Consider the following 19,086-nt stretch of genomic DNA (forward strand, 5'->3'; position numbering starts at 1 on the left):
TGCCTGTATATTGACACAAATGCCTACATAGGCTGTAAAAACACTGTTTCTCATGCATAAGCTTTACATGGCTGCCCATTTAGATTAATGCTTTTTAACTGTCACCCAAAGATCTCTGATCAAATTTTTTTTTTTTTTTTTAGATTGATAGCCATTTTGAATAATAGATGATCTGTTTTGTTTGACAATGTCTGGAATTACAAATGCAGACCTTTATGAACCAAACATGTCAAATAATGTGAAGTGAGCTTTGTCTCCTAAAAATACTGTTCTCATACAGCCAAACTGCATTCTCAGTTACGTTTTGAGGGGAACATATTTTGTCACAGATTATGTTTGTTTGTAACGTACCACAGGCCCCAGTGGGAACTGGCAGGTTTCTCTCTCTCTCTCTCTGTCTCTGTCTCTCTCTCTCTCTCTCTCTCTCTCTCTCTCTCTCTGAGACAACCCCTGGCCCCACCCAGTAACAGAAATCAACAGTGATCAGATTACATTTTCATTACTTCCCTGCCAACTGCGATCATCAACTATCTCGTGAGTTCATATTATTACTTCACAAGCACAAAATGAGAGAAAACAAGATGCATCTTAAAAGAAGCAATGGGACTCTAAGAGGTAAGCATTTCAGCAGCATCCCCTGCAGGAAATCTACAGTAAATCTTTAATCTGTTCTATAATCCAGTGTAGCATACTGAACGTTGCACTTTTCATGGTAGTGTTTAGGCCTGAGGAAGGCCGCTTGAGACCTAAAAGTTGCTGTCACAGTGTCTCTAAATAAATTACATAAAAAGCAAATAATGAAGGGCACTGCCTTCACCATCTTCATTTTGTTTAATTATCATTATTTTGAAGTTTTGGACATTACTCCTTTGGGCAGCAGTTGGCAACTGTGATGTGTCATTAGTGGTCTGTTGTTCATATATTTACCTGGGTTGCAGAACATGATATCTGTCCTGTAAAGGCTTAATATCAGACTACCTGTGTGTGTGTGTGTAGGCAAATGCTGCCATAATCTGGGTAAGTTTTTCTTGCATATGGAACTGAGCATGACTGAGGCAAACCACTGATTCCTCCACTCATACTGGACTAAGAGCCAGTGAGCTTTACTGCAGGCCAGCATTAATAACATCCACTCCAGTGACCAAGGCAGTTGTCTAGCTTGTTTTGTGCATCAGTCAATCCTAAACCTGAACACAGAGCTTAATCCTTGATCTGAGGCACGGTGAAGGGTTATTGTTCTTCAGTCACTATGTGTTTTTTTCTTTTCTTTTTTTTTTTTTTTTTTGTATAATGCTGTTTGTAAAATGTCATGTTAAATGTTTGTGTCATGTTAAATGTTTGTAAATGGAGCTACCAAGGTGCAAGACAAATTTCAGACTCATGTCTGACAATAAAAGTAAAGTAGTAGTAGTAGTAGTTAACCCAAGAATTGGTTATTTTCTATGTTTTCATTCAGAGCTGTGCAAAAATATAGTTTCAAATCTTCACATTATGTTGCCAGAGACAAGTGGAAAACATCAACAAAACTGGCATGATGGTTGAAATGAAGCACTCTGCATGGATTTCTTGTACTCAGAATGTATTAAGGTGTCTACAACAGCAACACTTCCACTGGTGTTTGCTCTGTGTTAATCTCAGGCTTCTTCTTCTTTAGCTACAACAGTGCACACACATTTTCGGAAAAACTTCTTGGAACTTCTTTAGAAAATCTTCTCACAATCTCTTGGCCAGTTTAGTTTAATACCTGCATAGTAGCGTGAAACTTCCTCTCTCTGCACTGAGTTTCATTTACAGACTCTGGAATGCAGAAAGACGAGCTATGTCAAGTCACACCTAGACATTGCATTGAATCAAATCAACCTTCTTCTCTTAAAGAGGCAGCACTCCATTTAATTGAACCCCCTGTAATGACAAAATGTGGCACCACTGTAGTCATGGGATGTCTAGCAGATAAATAGAAATATCTGTAGTGAAAAAAAAAAACATAGTACACTTCAATCCAACACAGTCTCTTTGTCAGTTTTTCTATACAATATCAGAAGGCTATTTCCTACAAACATTTATCACACAGCCGCATGAAACTGCCTTTTTCTCAACTGAGTTTCTTTTATGGACTGTGGAAAGCCATGTCAAACTTTGACATTGCATTGAATGAACCCAACCAAATTTCCCCTTGGGGATCAAAGTATTTCTGAATTCTGAGTCAGATCAGATGAAAGGATATGTTGCAGAGAAGAAAAGTGACCGTATTTTATGAAATTGGAAATGTGTCATACCTAGAGTTGTACAGTATCACTACATTGCAGTGTATGGAAGGAAAACATAGTCAAATTCAAATTCAGTTGGTGAATGCTTAAAATTTTGATGTGAACCTCATAAAAAGAAAGAAATCCCATTGTAAAATTAGACTGGCATACTAACATTAACAAACAAACAGCAGAGAGTGATGAGCTTGACAAGGAAAAGCACAAATTCACCCAAAAGGACAAGCTTGCACTGGCTTAAACTGGGCTCAGACTACAGGAGATTAGGGCTGATTAATCCCCAGTTCAGCCCTCCTGACAACTGGAGGAGAAATCTGGCCTGGGACCTTAGTCTGTACTGCTGTTCAGGCTAGATTATCTGGTAATGTGAGGGGTTTAGAGATCCAATCTTACACCTTCGTACTGCGGACAGATTCACCGGGGCTGCTCTCATCATTTCCAAACATGTCTGCCATTTAAAATCTAGATGATTATGACACTACTTGCATACTACTGTTACTACTGTTGACAGATACTAAAACTGGTATTTAAAATCCAGTGTTGCCAAAATTGTAACTTTGTTGCTAAATTTAACAAGTTCTTAGACCGCGTAGGCAACTTTATTCCTCAAAAGTGGCTAACGACAAATCTAGAGACTATGGGCTCTAGTTTCGCAGACCAGGCGAGGCGGGGGCGTAGCGCAGATGCGCTTCGCCAACTGGGTGTGGCCAGGCGGATTTTCCAAGTTTGGCACGCCGTTCTCGGTGGCGCAAGTACTCCGCCGTCCCTCCTACCGGCGGAGGGGAGGAGAGAAGGCATGGAGTGGGTTTGACACAGCCGATTCACATGTAACCAATCAAATGAGCCCCTGTCCTTGCCTTTAAAATGCGCTGCGCGAAGGCGTAATGAAAGTTTACACAGCTGACAAGGAGGTCTATTGCCGCAGGAGGAGCAGAGCTCAGGAGACAGGCGCGGAGCGGAGACCGGCGAGCAGTGCGGACACGTCACAAAAACCTCACAGGCAGGCTTCCGGAATGTCAGGCACATGAACGATGCAATAAATACCGAAAAAACACTATTCAATGCTACGATCACAATCAGCACATACATATATCTCCATATCAACTGTCTCGTCACAGCTGATGTCAGATCAAAGGAGATTGGCACCGTTTGTGCTGATTGTGAGGTTTTGGTGATGTGCGCCAGCCAGCCAAACTTCCACTGCGCCAGCTCCGCTCCGCCTTGCGCTGAAAGTAGACGTGGTTTCAGATGGCGAGCTTTTGGCGCACCTCGGCGAAGCCTTTTGGCACGAAACTGTCACTGCGCCAAGCCGAATCTGTCGGCACCTCCCCCCGCTGCGCCACCACTCCCATCTCGGCGAACCTCCGCCTGCGAAACTTGGACACTGTCCGCCTCTGCCGTTTCGCCGGTCGAAACTAGCTCTGCGCGGGGTTCGCCTCACTGCGCCACCCCGCGCTGCGCCGGGAAACTAGAGCCCTTTGTCTGATCTTTGGGAGACTACCTGTGTTCATGCACTAATGCAACTCTGTGTGTTAACTAATGCAACTCTTGCTCTGTGTTAATCTCAGGCTTCTTCTTCTTTAGCTACAACAGTGCACACACATTTTTGGAAAAACTTTTTGGAACTTCTTTAGAAAATCTTCTCACAATCTCTTGGTCAGTTTAGTTTAATACCTGCATAGTAGCGTGAAACTTCCTCTCTCTGCACTGAGTTTCATTTACAGACTCTGGAATGCAGAAAGACGAGCTATGTCAAGTCACACCTAGACATTGCATTGAATCAAATCAACCTTCTTCTCTTAAAGAGGCAGCACTCCATTTAATTGAACCCCCTGTAATGACAAAATGTGGCACCACTGTAGTCATGGGATGTCTAGCAGATAAATAGAAATATTTGTAGTGAAAAAAAAAAAAAAAAAACATAGTACACTTCAATCCAACACAGTCTCTTTGTCAGTTTTTCTATACAATATCAGAAGTCTATTTCCTACAAACACTTATCACACAGCCGCATGAGACTGCCTCTTTCTCAACTGAGTTTCTTTTATGGACTGTGGAAAGCCATGTCAAACTTTGACATTGAATTGAATGAACCCAACCCAATTTTCCCTTGGGGATCAAAGTATTTCTGAATTCTGAGTCAGATCAGATGAAAGGATATGTTGCAGAGAAGAAAAGTGACCGTATTTTATGAAATTGGAAACGTGTCATACCTAGAGTAGTACAGTATCACTACATTGCAGTGTATGGAAGGAAAACATAGTCAAATTCAAATTCAGTTGGTGAATGCTTAAAATTTTGATGTGAACCTCATAAAAAGAAAGAAATCCCATTGTAAAATTAGACTGGCATACTAACATTAACAAACAAACAGCAGAGAGTGATGAGCTTGACAAGGAAAAGCACAAATTCACCCAAAAGGACAAGCTTGCACTGGCTTAAACTGGGCTCAGACTACAGGAGATTAGGGCTGATTAATCCCCAGTTCAGCCCTCCTGACAACTGGAGGAGAAATCTGGCCTGGGACCTTAGTCTGTACTGCTGTTCAGCCTAGATTATCTGGTAATGTGAGGGGTTTAGAGATCCAATCTTACACCTTCGTACTGCGGACAGATTCACCGGGGCTGCTCTCATCATTTTCAAACATGTCTGCCATTTAAAATCTAGATGATTATGACACTACTTGCATACTACTGTTACTACTGTTGACAGATACTAAAACTGGTATTTAAAATCCAGTGTTGCCAAAATTGTAACTTTGTTGCTAAATTTAACGAGTTCTTAGACCGCGTAGGCAACTTTATTCCTCAAAAGTGGCTAACGACAAATCTAGAGGCTTTTTCTGATCTTTGGGAGAGTACCTGTGTTCACGCACTAATGCAACGTGATTTTATAACACATTAGAGTCCGTTCCACATGCCACGCCCCTGGCATGCTAACGACAGACCAGTCTTCTGTCCAGTCCTTCCCCAGTCCCACAGCACCCACGTGGGTCCATCTCACAAGGATGGCCCAGTCCAGAGGATAGCTGTTCATTCACACCATCAGAGCTGCAACAGTCTAAATGAATAGCAGATACACAGCATAACGTTCTTCTCTGGTAGGCGATACAGAGTTCCCCACTGCAAGCCTAATCGATTTAGAAACTGTTCCTACCTCTATCAAGTTTTAAAATTTAAATTAAAATTAAATTTTAAACCAAGCTGCTTGAGGCTGAAGGGATTGTGCAATAGTTTCAGCGTGTTCGCCACTGGATGTGAGCAATATGTGTTATATGCAATGTATGTGCAATATGTTATGTACAATGTGGATTATGGGCTATTTATTGGGTTGATTGGTACAGCTGGTGCTTTTTTTTTGCCTATATGAGGTTTGTTTCACTGCAGCTGTGGAGGCATTTATGTGTGTGGCATTTTAGTCCAAGACAAATTTCCCCATGGGGACAATAAGGTATATTGTATTGTACTGTATTGTTCTGGATATAGTTCTCACTGCTGGACAGACAACCCGTGTTGACCACATCCTCCCAACTATTTTTTTCATTTAGCATTATCTAAGTAAATTGTTGCACCATGTCTCCATTTTGTTTCCATTTGCTTGCCCATGAGGTCATATGAGATGGTGCGCTCCTCTGTTTGGCATTATTATCTTAATAATATCCTTTAGTGCATGATCCACCATCATTTTCAAATCCTGTAGTGTTTGCATATTTGAGATTAGAGAGAAGAACAACTATAGAAGTTTCTACTTGTGTACGTGATGCAACCAATTTCAAAACTGGTTAGGATTTTAACTCCTGTAGTCTGAGTCCAGCGTAGAATGAACAGATAGAGATACATAAACAAGCTATCTGAATGAATTAGGACAGTTTTGGTAACTGTAAATGACAAAACTTCCTCAGCTATTCAACTGATTCAATGGAATTGAATTAGCTTGCCAGCAAACATCTAGCTAACAATTATGCATAAAATGTAAAAAGGCTGAATATTGACATGTATCCATATGAGCACATATAGGAAGGTTGCATTATATGTCAGTGACACAAAACTTGAATGGAGTGTAATGGACATTGAACTGATATTAATGACATCTTATTTTCACAATGCATGCGAAGAAAGGGATAAGAAGTCCCCCATATGAATGTGATTGTTTGAGGGGAGGAGAATAGCACTAATGGATATTTTGGATTTGAATATATTTTATCTATGAAATGGTGTTGCAGCTTTAAAGACATTATAATGATGGATGGGACTTTTAAATAATCTGAGGACCATCAAATGACATCGCTTGTGAGGCTGACTAAGTACAGCTGCTCACATGAAATCTGAGTTTATATTGGAGACTACAGATGGATCAGTGAGACATTTGTTGTGCAGAAAATTAAACCAAAGGTATACACAAGCAACATAAGTTGTTTTCACTGTGTTTCACATGGAAATTCTTCTCAATTCATGCAGTTGTACCAGTGGCAAGTAATCAAAAGATATTCCTTGAACTTTCTTTACTGTGCCAAACAGGTTTCAAAAGCTTTCCTTAACCTGCCGTTGCCAAGACATGCCACTCCCCGGGTAGACACAGTGAGATGAACCCACAACAGCTTCATACAGGTATGACTCACAAAAACATTTCATGCATTATGTTCTCATATTCCCTCTCATGTTACACTTCAGCCATAAGTCAGAAGAGTAGTAGGCCTACTATATGGATGCTAAAATTATTTAACTGCATTATTCTTTCATTTACTCGTTCCTTTCAGAAGAAGACCTGAATCTATAGACAGAATGGAGTAAAGTCTGTATCCACCACTGGATAAAAGAGCGGCTCTACACAGTCAGAGACTTGTAAAAACAAGTCAAGGAGCCAAAAGGAGGCCACTACTCTGAGGCTCTGCCGTAGGCACGATGGACACTACACAGAAGAAGAGAGACAGCTCTCCAAGCAATGTCTCTATGAAGAGTGACCATTCAAAAAGCCATCCTCCAAATTTCAGCCAGGACCCTGATTCAGAAGAAGACTGGTAGGATATATGAGTTGTCTTCTTCTCAGTTGCCAGTATCCCTCAAACTCTTGACTGAAAATAAATCAAACAGAATCATCGTATTCACAAATCATGGCACAGCACAGTTAAGTGTTTGTGATTGAGTTGAGATCAGGTGACTGTAACAGTGATTTTCTATGACACTTCATGGTCTTTAGGATTATGATCTTGCATGCAGGAACATGTCGTTACTGTCATCATCAGTTTTCATATTAATAATGCATATCACTTCAGGAGACCTCCATGTCCTGAGAAAGACAAAATGGATACCATGCATCAAGAGAGAGACAAGTCTTTGGGTTGCTCATCTCTGAAGAGTTGTAGGTCAAAGAGCCCTCCTCTGGCTTTTAAACCTGGCACTATTGAAGACAGGCAAGATGTGTAAGTTGTGTTTTCTGCCCTTGCATTCTGTAAAGCACTTAAACGCTGTGAGTCAGTACTCAGATTTTGTATACTTCAGTAGACCTGCAAAGTGGGTAAAAGTATTTTTCCCATTTGGAATTTTACTTTTAAAAATAAACTCAATACCACTCAACATTGAATAATTGGAGTCATCTGAATATATAAAAAAAAACAATATTGGGCTTTTTTCTGGCCATTGCTTGTAAATGTTTCAACCACATTTCTAAGATGTCATCTTTCTTTGTTGCTTTGGTACTGACAAAACAACATGATACTAAATACTGCTGTCCCCTTCAGCCTTATAGACCATTATTATGGTGAAGACTCATATATCTAATGTGTTTTCGTATTGGTCGCTGTAATCAGGAACAAAACCTTGTACCAGTTGCTGAAACGATCCAAACATGTCTGCATAAAATCAGCTCCAAGATACAAAGAAAATCTTTATGTTTGTAAACAAGGATTTATGAATGAAAGTGAGCCTGTGACCATGTGACTATCTAATGCACATCAGGAGCATCAATCAAATTAATCACACCTGTTGGGGCCATGTCCCACACTGTCCCTGCATTCCAATACTCATACTACCATACTATTTAGTAGGGAAAAAAAGATTTAGTATGTTCCAATACATAGTATGTCAGATGCAGTATGCCAGGAGTACCAGGATGTTCTACTACATCCGGTCAGATTTCGCAGTATGGATTTCAGCAGGCTGCTCTGGCCATTCTGACCACAATCCTTTGTGCAGCAGACGTTACGTCGTACTGACTGAGTTGCGTGTACAAGCCACGCCCACATACGGACGACAACAAAACACACATATTGCACTCACCTCAGTCAGGTACAGCAACAGCGACAGGAAGACAGAAGATCAGAAATGTGCGACAGGAAGACAGAAGATCAGAAATGTGACAGACGACCGCGCAGTATGAAAAAGCACCAGCATTTTGACAACAACATTCAAATGTGGCACTATGGACGGCGGTGGAAGTGAGCAATAGGGTCAGACTTCAGGGATGACATATGTAGTGTGTCCCAATAGTATGCATTTACATGCATATTGCATACTAAACTACATACTTTTTAAGGGCAGCTGCAGTACATACCAAAAGTAAAAAGTATAAGTATGCGATTTGGAATGCAGGGCAGATGTATGCCATGCACCCACACACTCTCCCTCTTTCTACCAACTAGGAAGGAGAGACAGGGCCAACCTTCACCGCTGAGTGACAATGAATGGCTACAGGTTCAATTCCATTCATAGAACCATATTTACATATGTTTATTTCATTTCAGTGAAACTGTAACCATGAGATTACAGTATACCAAATTAGTCATGAGGAGAGTGAGTTGGCACCACCTACAGGTCAAAAAGTCACACAAAGGAGGATTCAAACTCATCTTAGTGAAAACAACTGAAAACAACCAATTGTGTTCAAGCATTTTATTGTCAGCAACTGACGGTTATGCAAACAAAAAGATTTTCCAGGTTAATGGCAATATCTAGAAAGGTCCAAACCAAGGAGAAAAACATTCTAGAGCATGAGCCAAGGCTACTCAAGGGAAGACCCAGACAGGGAAAAACGAATGAGAAAGTCAAGCATTCTTTGTGACTCCTCAATTGATAGAATCTGGTAAAAATTGATGAGGATGCCCAGCCAGCTGCATTATACACATCCTAGAAAGGTGCAGTTTGAAACAGCAACCCCATAAAGTGGCCATTCCCCTTGTAGGGTGTGCCACAAGCCTTGAAGAAGGATCTGCCCCTGCATGCACGTAAGCAACATATCCTGTCTGATGCCAAGATGCCATGGGTGGCCCTTCAGTATCTTGTGGATTTCTGCCATCCACAGTGTCATTGGCTAAATATGGTGCCACCTGGGCACACAGTAACCTTGCCCTCCTGAGGAAACCTGGCAAGAGTAAGTGTTTTCCTCTGAATAACTCAATTCAAGGGTGGGCAAAGGTGCTGCAATAGAACAATGAAGAGAAAAAAAAGACAAACACACACAACATAACATTACTCACTTATCAGTCTCTTATTGATACTGATTGTGTCCTGCATGCGACAAGCACAATCATCATCTGTGAGCAAACGGGCAGCCTCATGGCACACCAGAGGGGTGCCAGGTAAAGCTATAGGGCAGCCCAACAATAGGCGACGTTAGCTGAGCACTGCGAGGAATGGGCAAGGTAAATCAGAGAACAAACTGCTATAAGCTCCTACCGACCAGGAGGATAGAAAGAGGGAGAGCGTATGGGTGTGCGGCATACATATGGCATAATCTGGCATAATGCTCCTGACCTGAGGCAGATAGTCACATGGTTACAGGTTCACTGAAATGAAATAAAACTCACCATGAAAAACAGAATTTCAAGTTTGATGCTTGAATGTTTCTTGAGGCAAAGCTCTTTTGGGATTTGTTGTTGACTAATCTCACAATGTTATAATGTACACAGTCTTGTAACATTGACTTTTTATCAAATGATCTGCATTATTTCATAGCAATTTTTTGTTTGTACTGAAGGTTCAAGTGGGAGTTTCATGTTTGTGAGATGTAAATTTATATCACAGTGTGTCCAACACAATTACATATCCCAAACGTATATATTTTTGGATAAAAAAAAAAATGGGATAAAATTTAGATAAAAAACACTGGAGAAATTACGTCATATTTTGCATTGCAGCTAAGTGTATTTCCTTTTTTTGTGCACAGGAATGTGAGTCCCCAGGGGGCACATTTGCCTGTTGGAGGAGCACAAACGGTATGTTTACGTTTTTTGTTTGTTTGTACTCAGTCAGCAAAAATCTTCAGTGAACATGATCTTTTCTAAAACAATGGATCCCGTAATGTAGTAATAATTACATAATTATTATTATTTTTCTCCTGTTTTGCCACTGGGGGTACAGAGAGGAAATTACCTTGATGAATTCCCACCAACAATTGACGACTGGACCAAAGAACAAGTGAAAGATTGGCTCATCCTTAGTCTTAGAATACCACAGCACATTGCACAAAAACTCTGCGACCAAGAACTGTCAGGAGCTTGCTTGGTCTCCTTTGAAAAACAAGACCTGTTAGAATTAGGTGTGCCTCCAGCGCCAGCAATCCAAATCATACGACAAGTTGAGAAGTTAAAGAGCCATACAGGGACATTTGGAGGAAGTGTGAGGATACCAAAAAGTCATTGTGAACCCGAATCAGGTGAACACAGGGCAAGCACAGATACACAGGATGTGTCAGGAAACCTTGATGAATCTATGGAAACTGAAACTGTATCATCAGACTCTGGAATTCAAAGTTTAAGCTCTACAGTGTCCATAATACAGACATTGAGACATAAAATAAAGTCTGTAACAGATGACAGGACAACAGATGATAAGAGATTAAATAGAGAAAATACAGAGGACGCAACATCTCAGCCTCTGAGGAAACCAATATCTCTGACCCGGCCCTTTGACAAAAGTGACCCATCTTTCATCTACAAACAAAATGACATTCTTCCTCCCATAGCTGGTCCAAGCAATCTTCTTGACCCTGTCCATGAGTATCAGCTCCTGCCTAACACAAATGAGGCCAGCGAAAGAGAGATCCTTTATGAATTCACAAAGGAAGTATTTTGTTTTGCTGCAAGCTGTATGAATTCACGCACCAATGGTACTATTCATTTTGGAGTTAAAATCCAATCAGGCCAGGCACATGGCCAAGTGATTGGACACAAGGTCACTTCTTTCAGTAAATATCAAGAGGCATTTGAATCTTGTCTGAATGAGCACTTTCAAGAAGACAGAAATGTTGCCAGAGCATGTATCAGGCCACCCAAATTCTTCCAAGTTCACAATCAGTACGGAACAACTTCAGACAAATGGGTGATTGAGGTTGATGTAGTTCCAACATATTCAGAGACGAAAGAGAAGGTTTTCTATACTGTCTTAAATATTGCATCAATTGAAAAGGAGCAACAGTGCAAAACTGAGTGTCTGTTTGTCCGGGAGGGCCTGAGGGCAGTTAATATTTTATCAGATCCTAATCCCCGGATAGTTCAGGAGAAGATAAAAAGTATTACTGATAAAGTCAAATGTTGGGCAGCAGCACGCAACTCAGTAGAAGAGAAGAATGACAGGCACCTCACCCAAGGCCACCAGGGCCACCAGGGCCAAAGACTCAAACAAATCATAACTCGTGGTAGAGATTTGTTGGAGAATTCCACTGAAGTCATTGTTGTTACTAACAAATGCCATTCAAGCCAACTGGAACACTTGGGTTTTCTGAAAGAGATGAAGTTGTTTGCAGTACTTGAGTTTGACCCAGAGTCTGATGTTGATGGAACATGCAGTTTTTACCGAAGGGATCGCATAGCTAATCTGCACTACCCTCAGATGTACGTAACCCAGGACAGTATACCAACTGTTATTGGAAAGCTGAACCTATTTAAGCAAACAAGTTGGGTCTTCTGCAATGGACGGGTGAATGAAGAAAGTGAAATAGACAAACCATTAACAACTAGTGAATGGCTGAAGAAACGCTCTGGCGATGTCACCAACATGGTTTCATTTCTCTGTAATCCAGATCTGCTTTCTAAGGACAGACTACTTGTTGTCTTCATTCTTCACTCAGCCATCACTGACATCTCAAGCCCTCTTATGGAGACATTTTGTGCAATTTACCGCACACTGGAAGGGGATGACAACATGTTGTGCATATGCAAAGACACTAATGTGTTCAGGGATTGGAAGCAAATGGTAGAAACTCGTTGTAAAGTGGATATCACTGGTAAATGCATCTATGAACTGAGTCTGAATGAAATCAATAGTACCATCCAAAAGCTGAAAGAGCCTCAAACACGGTCTTCTAGGAGATACTTGCCATCCTCTGCCTCAAGCTCAGTCCTCCTCACAAAGAGAGATGAGGAACTGATGACTGTTCTAGACATTTTAAGTGAAAATGAATGTGAGAACACAGAAATCGAAACAAATGAGTCTTTTCAAGAGTTTAAGAAGAAAACCGAGGAGGACTTTTACAGAGGGGGACAAGTTACATGGTGGAACTTTTACCTTTCTGAGAGGCCAGGTTGCCACCCATTCATCAAACGAGACAAATACCAGGAACTATATGACCTGATCACTCCAGTGCAGGGCTACACATCTCCATGTGTCATGATTAATCTTTTTCATCACCCAGGCTGTGGAGGAACAACTCTAGCAATGCATGTTCTTTGGAGCTTAAGGAGAAAATTCAGATGTGCTGTTGTAAAAAATAACATAGCACAAAACAGTGAGATTGCAGTACAAGTCAAAAACCTGCTGACCTATGGCAAACAGGAGGAGTCAGGCTATACACCTGTTTTGCTGTTGGTGGACAACTGGGATGATGTAGAGGAATTAAAACAGTGTATCCTCAGTGTGGGCAGTGAAAGAAAGCAAAACAGCAATGTAATGGTAATCATACTGAACTGTGAGAGGTCCCAGTTCCCTGATGAGAGCTCCAGGAATAGTCGGACTGCAAATGTGTTCATTACCAACAAGCTGTCTACTCAAGAGCAAAGTTTGTTTTCTGAGAAACTGAGACAACTCAAGGCTTACCATGACCAACCTGAAACGTTCTATGCCTTCATGATCATGACCAAAAATTTCAGTGAGGATTACATCAAGAATCTGGTGAGCAACATTGTTAAAGATCTTGACACCACTACCCAAAAAGGAAAGCTCTTCTCCTTCTTAGCTGTGCTTAACACCTATGTCAATGGCTCATACATTTCGCTCTCTCTGTGTGAAGAGTTAGTGGGCATACGGAATGCCTTTTGGAAGAGAGAAACACTTGAGGAAAAAATGAATCCATATTCAACACTGCTGATAAATTTCATTGTTGAAGAGCATGGCACCTATCAAGCAGTTCGGTTCTTACATCAACTGATTGCCAGTAACTGTCTGGAGGTCCTTGCTCAGAAACACAAACTCTCTCTAGCTGAGATTACAATAAACCTCTTGCACTGTGACTGTCTCTACAAATCATTCATGGGAAAGGACATCCTCATCCAAAACATTCAAAGCATGCTGATCACTCGTCACCGAAAAGAACAGGGGGGTGACAAAGACACATTATTCTCACCTCTGATTGAGGCTATAGATGAAGAAGAGGGACCTGACAAAATCAAAGAAGTCTTAGAAAAAGCAATAGTCAGATTTGACAGAAGCGCAACATTGCCACAAGCATTGGCAAGACACTTCTATCTGAAAGAGAAAGACTTTAAATCTGCCATCCAGTGGGCTAGAGATGCACAAAGAAAAAATCCTGTAAATTCCTACATTGCAGACACAGTTGGACAGGTGTACAAGAGCCAACTCAAACAGGAAATTGTGGAACATTCTGATGGTATCACTCCTGAAGCCCTTAATACATGTCTGCAATTAGCATCCTGTGCCATAAATGCATTCAAGGACTCACAGGAATTGGCTAAGAAGGATGAACCAGTAGATCAGTTTGATCTACACAACAAAAAGAGAAAAAAATCCTACAATACATCAGGCTATGTAGGAGAGACAGAAGTCATGATGACCCTTCTTGAGGTTATTAAAGATATTCCTCTTTTCAATGGCCGTGACAGATATAAGAGGGACACAATGCTGCAGTTCCTCAACGGTCACTTCCCAGCGAAGAATTTTCATGAAATTAACAACACAACCATGGACCAGTTTGTTGCTGTCCTGGCAGACCATGAGAGATTTCTGGTCTCCTTGAAGCCAAGCCTCAAGGCTATGTTCAGTTTCTTTGAGAACTACTTCACGTACCTAAAGCCTAGGTCACTGGAGAGGGAGACAACAGATGAAAGAAACAAGCGCAAAGTGTCAGAACACTTTAAAAAATATGTGGATATATTCTGTATTTCAGGAGAGGAGAAGGCATCTGAAAAAGACAACAACCCCAAACTGAGTCTACTTCAGCAGATAGCAGATAAGAAGAATTATCTGGAATCAAAAAGAGCTGACACATTTGCTGGGCTGCTGCAGTGCTTGTATGAGAAAACTGGTAAGGAAATGGAGTACATTCTAAATAAGTGGCTGTTTGTATTTGATAACTCACCAAATAGATACATTTCAGACACAGTCAACTTAATCCTGGCAAACATTGTTCTTCACGACATCAAGCCCAACTCTAAAACTCTAAAGAAATATACCGAGTTGGTCTCTCTTCTTAATGAGGCACTGCAAAATGAGGGGATTCATTCAAAATGTACAGAACTGTACTACCTTTCCATGCTGCTCATTTGGCCCACCAAGGACCACCGACTTGAGGACGTAGAAGCATACAAAAATATCAGCACCTACGTCACATCAGCCAGGAAATCATTTCATCGCCGTTTCTCTCACATGTTTCCAGCAAGAAGTGCCATTGCTCACTTCTTCCTTGGGAAATCCACTGGACTGGAACGAATAGTTTCAAAGGCAAAGCTTGATCACATTGTGAGCTCTGCCTCACAGCAGAGATCACAATGTGACATGCATCAACTCTGGCTGACTGGCGCAGTATGGAAAGAGCCAGAGGTCCAAAAGATGCTTCTCCGAGTCAAAGGCAAATCTGAAAACAGTGACATTTATGTTAGTTATGCTGGCAACCTTAAAATGCTTGTGCGTCCTGCTTACCTGGGTGGTATTCGCGGAGGTTACAGCCAGGAGAAAGTATCCTTCTACCTTGGATTCAGCATGGAAGGCCCTGTAGCCTATGATATAAGATATGAAAATGCTTAATGATCCAAACTGCAACTTACAAATATGGCACACAAGAGAATACTGGAAACAATAAATTATGAAATTATGTCTCGCAGAAAGGCTTGGCCCCTCTTTTTTTGAGGGAAATTGGTAGTAACAAAAAAGAGGTATCCTGTTTTAGAAACACCATACCGTAGCTGAAACAGGAAAAAATGGGTCACAAAAAACTGAAAGGTAATCTAAAATGGTAAGAGGAACTCCTGAAACTGACACACTCTAAACAAAAATTGTACCTCTGTGCTGTACTTCAGAGCTGGTATTTATGGCAGGAGTCCCCTTAAGAAACCCATCCAAGTGCAAAAAGATGCTTAACGTGGTGTAACGAGCACGAAACCTGGAGCCATGAGAAAGGAGAAAACAGGAGAGACAGGAAAGAAACAGGAAAGAAAAAGAGAAAAGGGCAGACTTCAACCCACACAGCACAACTCGTAACCATGGTGTTGGATCTGATATAATGACAGGCATCTCCTGGGAGTCCTTCAGTCTGATGATTGCTTTCCACCTTATATGGTGGTCAAATATTATTAGTATATTTTACTGGACCCAAGTGCACCCAAACACTGTTCCCTCATGATATTAATCATATTCATGTGATGAAGTGTCAATCACACTTGTGAGGTATTTTCAGCTACTTCTATTGTACCATGCACCATCTGTGGTGGTGAAAATACACTCATCCATTATGAACACTGGGCATGGAACCAAACTGAGATGGTTCTTTTTTTTTTTTTTTTTTTAACTTGAGTGGCAGGAGGGGCTGCAGAGAATCCACTTTATTTACAGGGAAAGTGACTCCAAAGGCTTGTGTGTGGCTAGATTTCACACTTCATACAAACTTTACACTCATAAAATATCATCCAAGGTGTTCATTACCAATAAATGTATGTTAAATCAGTTTGACTGTTAATATTATGTTCAGGTTGGGCTAAATGTTTCTGTTTAAAAAGTTACGATACCAGTAAATGTGTATATAATTAATGAATTACACCATAAACACATCAATTTTATTAATTTTTCTTAATACATTAGAGTTGTTTTGTTGTGTTTTCCATTATTCCACTTATTAATACATCTATTTTTGAGGGGAGGAAAAAAATGCAAGACGTGAAATACACTTCAGTGTTGGGGGAAACCTCACCTACACAGTTAGACCTGCTATAATAGCTTTGCTGGTCTATTACCAAAAATGAGTGAGGTATTAATATTGTTGAATCCTAATCTATCTGAATGATGATTCTTTTTCATTATGTAAGTTTGTTGCATATTTGTGAGGTTATGTATTGTTTCACGCTGATGTACTGTTTGATTAATCTGCTCATGGAAAGTCTTAATACAATGATTAAAGTCTTTAAATACTGCTAAAAGAAGGATGTCTTTTTTATCAAATATGAAAAGGTTCTTTCATAGTGGCATATCATAAAAAAAAAGTTTCTTCAGGACAGAATTGCTCATGCATCATGAAAATAAAACATAATGGGACATTTCATGCAGCAGTGACAGTAAATTTGACTGCAGTATAATAGGTGTCGGGCTAGTCTCAGGGTGTGATGCAAGTGTACTGTTGCTGTGTTTTCTCATTTAGAAATGTGCATTTCTGGGTAAAATCAAATGTTTTTGCATCATGTGTCAGCATATCATCAGTTTCTTTGCCAAAAAATGAGAATTACCCATCATATCTAAAACATAAATGAGATGCCCATTGTTACGCAGTGAATTTCATCCATCAAATTCTTTTTGACGCATGCAATGCATTTTTGTCCCATGGAATTCCAAAATAACGTGATTGATTTAGTGCCCAAACAGCAACTAAGTTCATGCACCAAAGTCCAGAGCTGAAAGTGAGCTGATGACCAGCTGAGAGCAGTTCCACCTCTTTGTGATTGCCTTCTGAATAACAGATTGGCTTTAGGCTTCAATAATACATATGGGGGGATTTTTGTGTGAAGCACTTTGTGTTGCATTTTCTTTGTATGAAAAGTGCTATACAAATAAAGCCTGATTGATTGATTAATTGATTAATTGATATTCATTGTGGAACACATATTAGTTACCATTCCTGTTTGGGCTTTTGCGATCTCTTTTTTCCTATGCAAATTAACTGAAATATGATTCCTTAACTGAAGAAAGAATAATGCATGGGAGCCTATGCAACTTTATGTGAGCATTATTGTTACTTGTGATGCTGCATTCTGTAGAAACTTGCCTTGTATAAAATAAATAATAATAAAAATCAATAAAAATCAACATCATAACCAGACCAGAAAAATGCCAGGAATAATAAATAAATAATAGCAACAAATATTTTTAAAATTTACAAGAAAATGCCAGCTCGGAATTCTTGCCTGTGAAAGGCTCTCACAAGCATTTGAAGGGGCATACAGACTTAAATAAAATCTAATTCTAATCTCCTAACCCCAAAACAGGAGAAAAAGAAAGCATAAAAAAGTAAAACAAGTTGATACCAGATGATGCTTAAAAGGTTCCTATGACTTAAACCTAGACCAGCATTTTGACTCTGTGCCAACTGGCGTTCAGATTTTGTACTTCAATTTAAAGATAAATTTTTGGTTCATAAAATGAAAACCGAGTTTTCAGTTGTAGCCACAAAATTAAAAGTCACACAGTCCAGTTGCGGATGACATTAAGAGCTGTTTCAATACTCAAACAATGTGTTTATGTGATTGTTATGGTGTGGAATTTTGCATCCCATCAAGAAATGTTTGACTTTTTGGAAGCTCAGTCATGTCTTTAGTGTTTTACACTGTACTTGCATACAAATATAGTAGTAGTAGCTTGTGTTTTACTTATATAGATTAATTATAACATTTACAATTATTTCTATATTTCTGATTGGCTGAGTCAAGTACAGAGTCATTGCAACAGCATAAAGCTTTGAAGCAGCTAATCTAATTTTTGATTTGTTTAAACATTTTATTGCAAAATCAGCACCCATGTGTTGCTTTGGATCAAGTCCATTAGCAACGGTTCAAAAAGTGTTTTTTTATTGCTGCATCCTGGCTAGGTTAATAACAAGAATAACCACAATTTTGGTGTTATATATGAAAAAACCTTAAGTTTATTTGTGTAATTTCACTCTCAAATTTTCCAGGTACATTATTGTGCTATAATGGTAGTTCAGTGGTATACTTGATGTCATTAACGTAAACCTCATACTGTGAGCTTCACACAACATCATGACAATGCACTCAGGCCTGGTCCTGTCACATATATCATGTTATGTAAATGCTAACTTTTAAATGGAAACTCAAATGGAAAGAGCTGGAGGGCGAGTTGTTGATTGCATTTTTGCAAAGTATTGAAACAAGATGTCCTTTTTAAATTTACATTTCAATTTAATTATACCAGCTATTCACAAATTTAGTATTAAGTACAGATTGATCTAGTACTGAGCAATGACAACAACAACAACACCAAAATATATTCTACTCACCCATAGGATTGCATCTTAAAGGGATACTTCACCATTTTGAAAAAAAATAAAAATAAATAAAATAATGTATATTATTTCACATCCACCCCCAGTTGTTATGTATCTTCCTCTCATCATTACCGAGCACTGGATACTGGCAGGATGCTCCAAATGCTAACAT

General features: G+C 39.9%; 1 protein-coding gene across 3 annotated transcripts; it reads left to right on the top strand.

Moving 5' to 3' along the window:
* The first annotated feature begins 523 nt into the window (after positions 1–523).
* Positions 524–17,240, top strand: LOC115367577 (sterile alpha motif domain-containing protein 9-like). 3 transcript variants are annotated; one of them, XM_030063358.1, is made up of 6 exons: positions 524–615; positions 6,782–6,871; positions 7,021–7,281; positions 7,537–7,683; positions 10,425–10,473; positions 10,613–17,240. In XM_030063358.1, the coding sequence occupies exons 3-6, from the start codon at positions 7,166–7,168 to the stop codon at positions 15,452–15,454; spliced, it is 5,154 nt and encodes a 1,717-aa protein (XP_029919218.1). In that variant the 5' UTR covers positions 524–615; positions 6,782–6,871; positions 7,021–7,165; the 3' UTR covers positions 15,455–17,240. The 3 variants fall into 3 exon arrangements, with proteins under 3 accessions (XP_029919218.1, XP_029919226.1, XP_029919236.1); XM_030063366.1 differs by having other exon boundaries at positions 7,024–7,281; XM_030063376.1 differs by having other exon boundaries at positions 10,619–17,239.
* The last annotated feature ends 1,846 nt before the right edge of the window (positions 17,241–19,086 follow it).

Source organism: Myripristis murdjan, chromosome 1, assembly GCF_902150065.1.
Source record: "Myripristis murdjan chromosome 1, fMyrMur1.1, whole genome shotgun sequence".
NCBI lineage: Eukaryota > Metazoa > Chordata > Actinopteri > Holocentriformes > Holocentridae > Myripristis > Myripristis murdjan.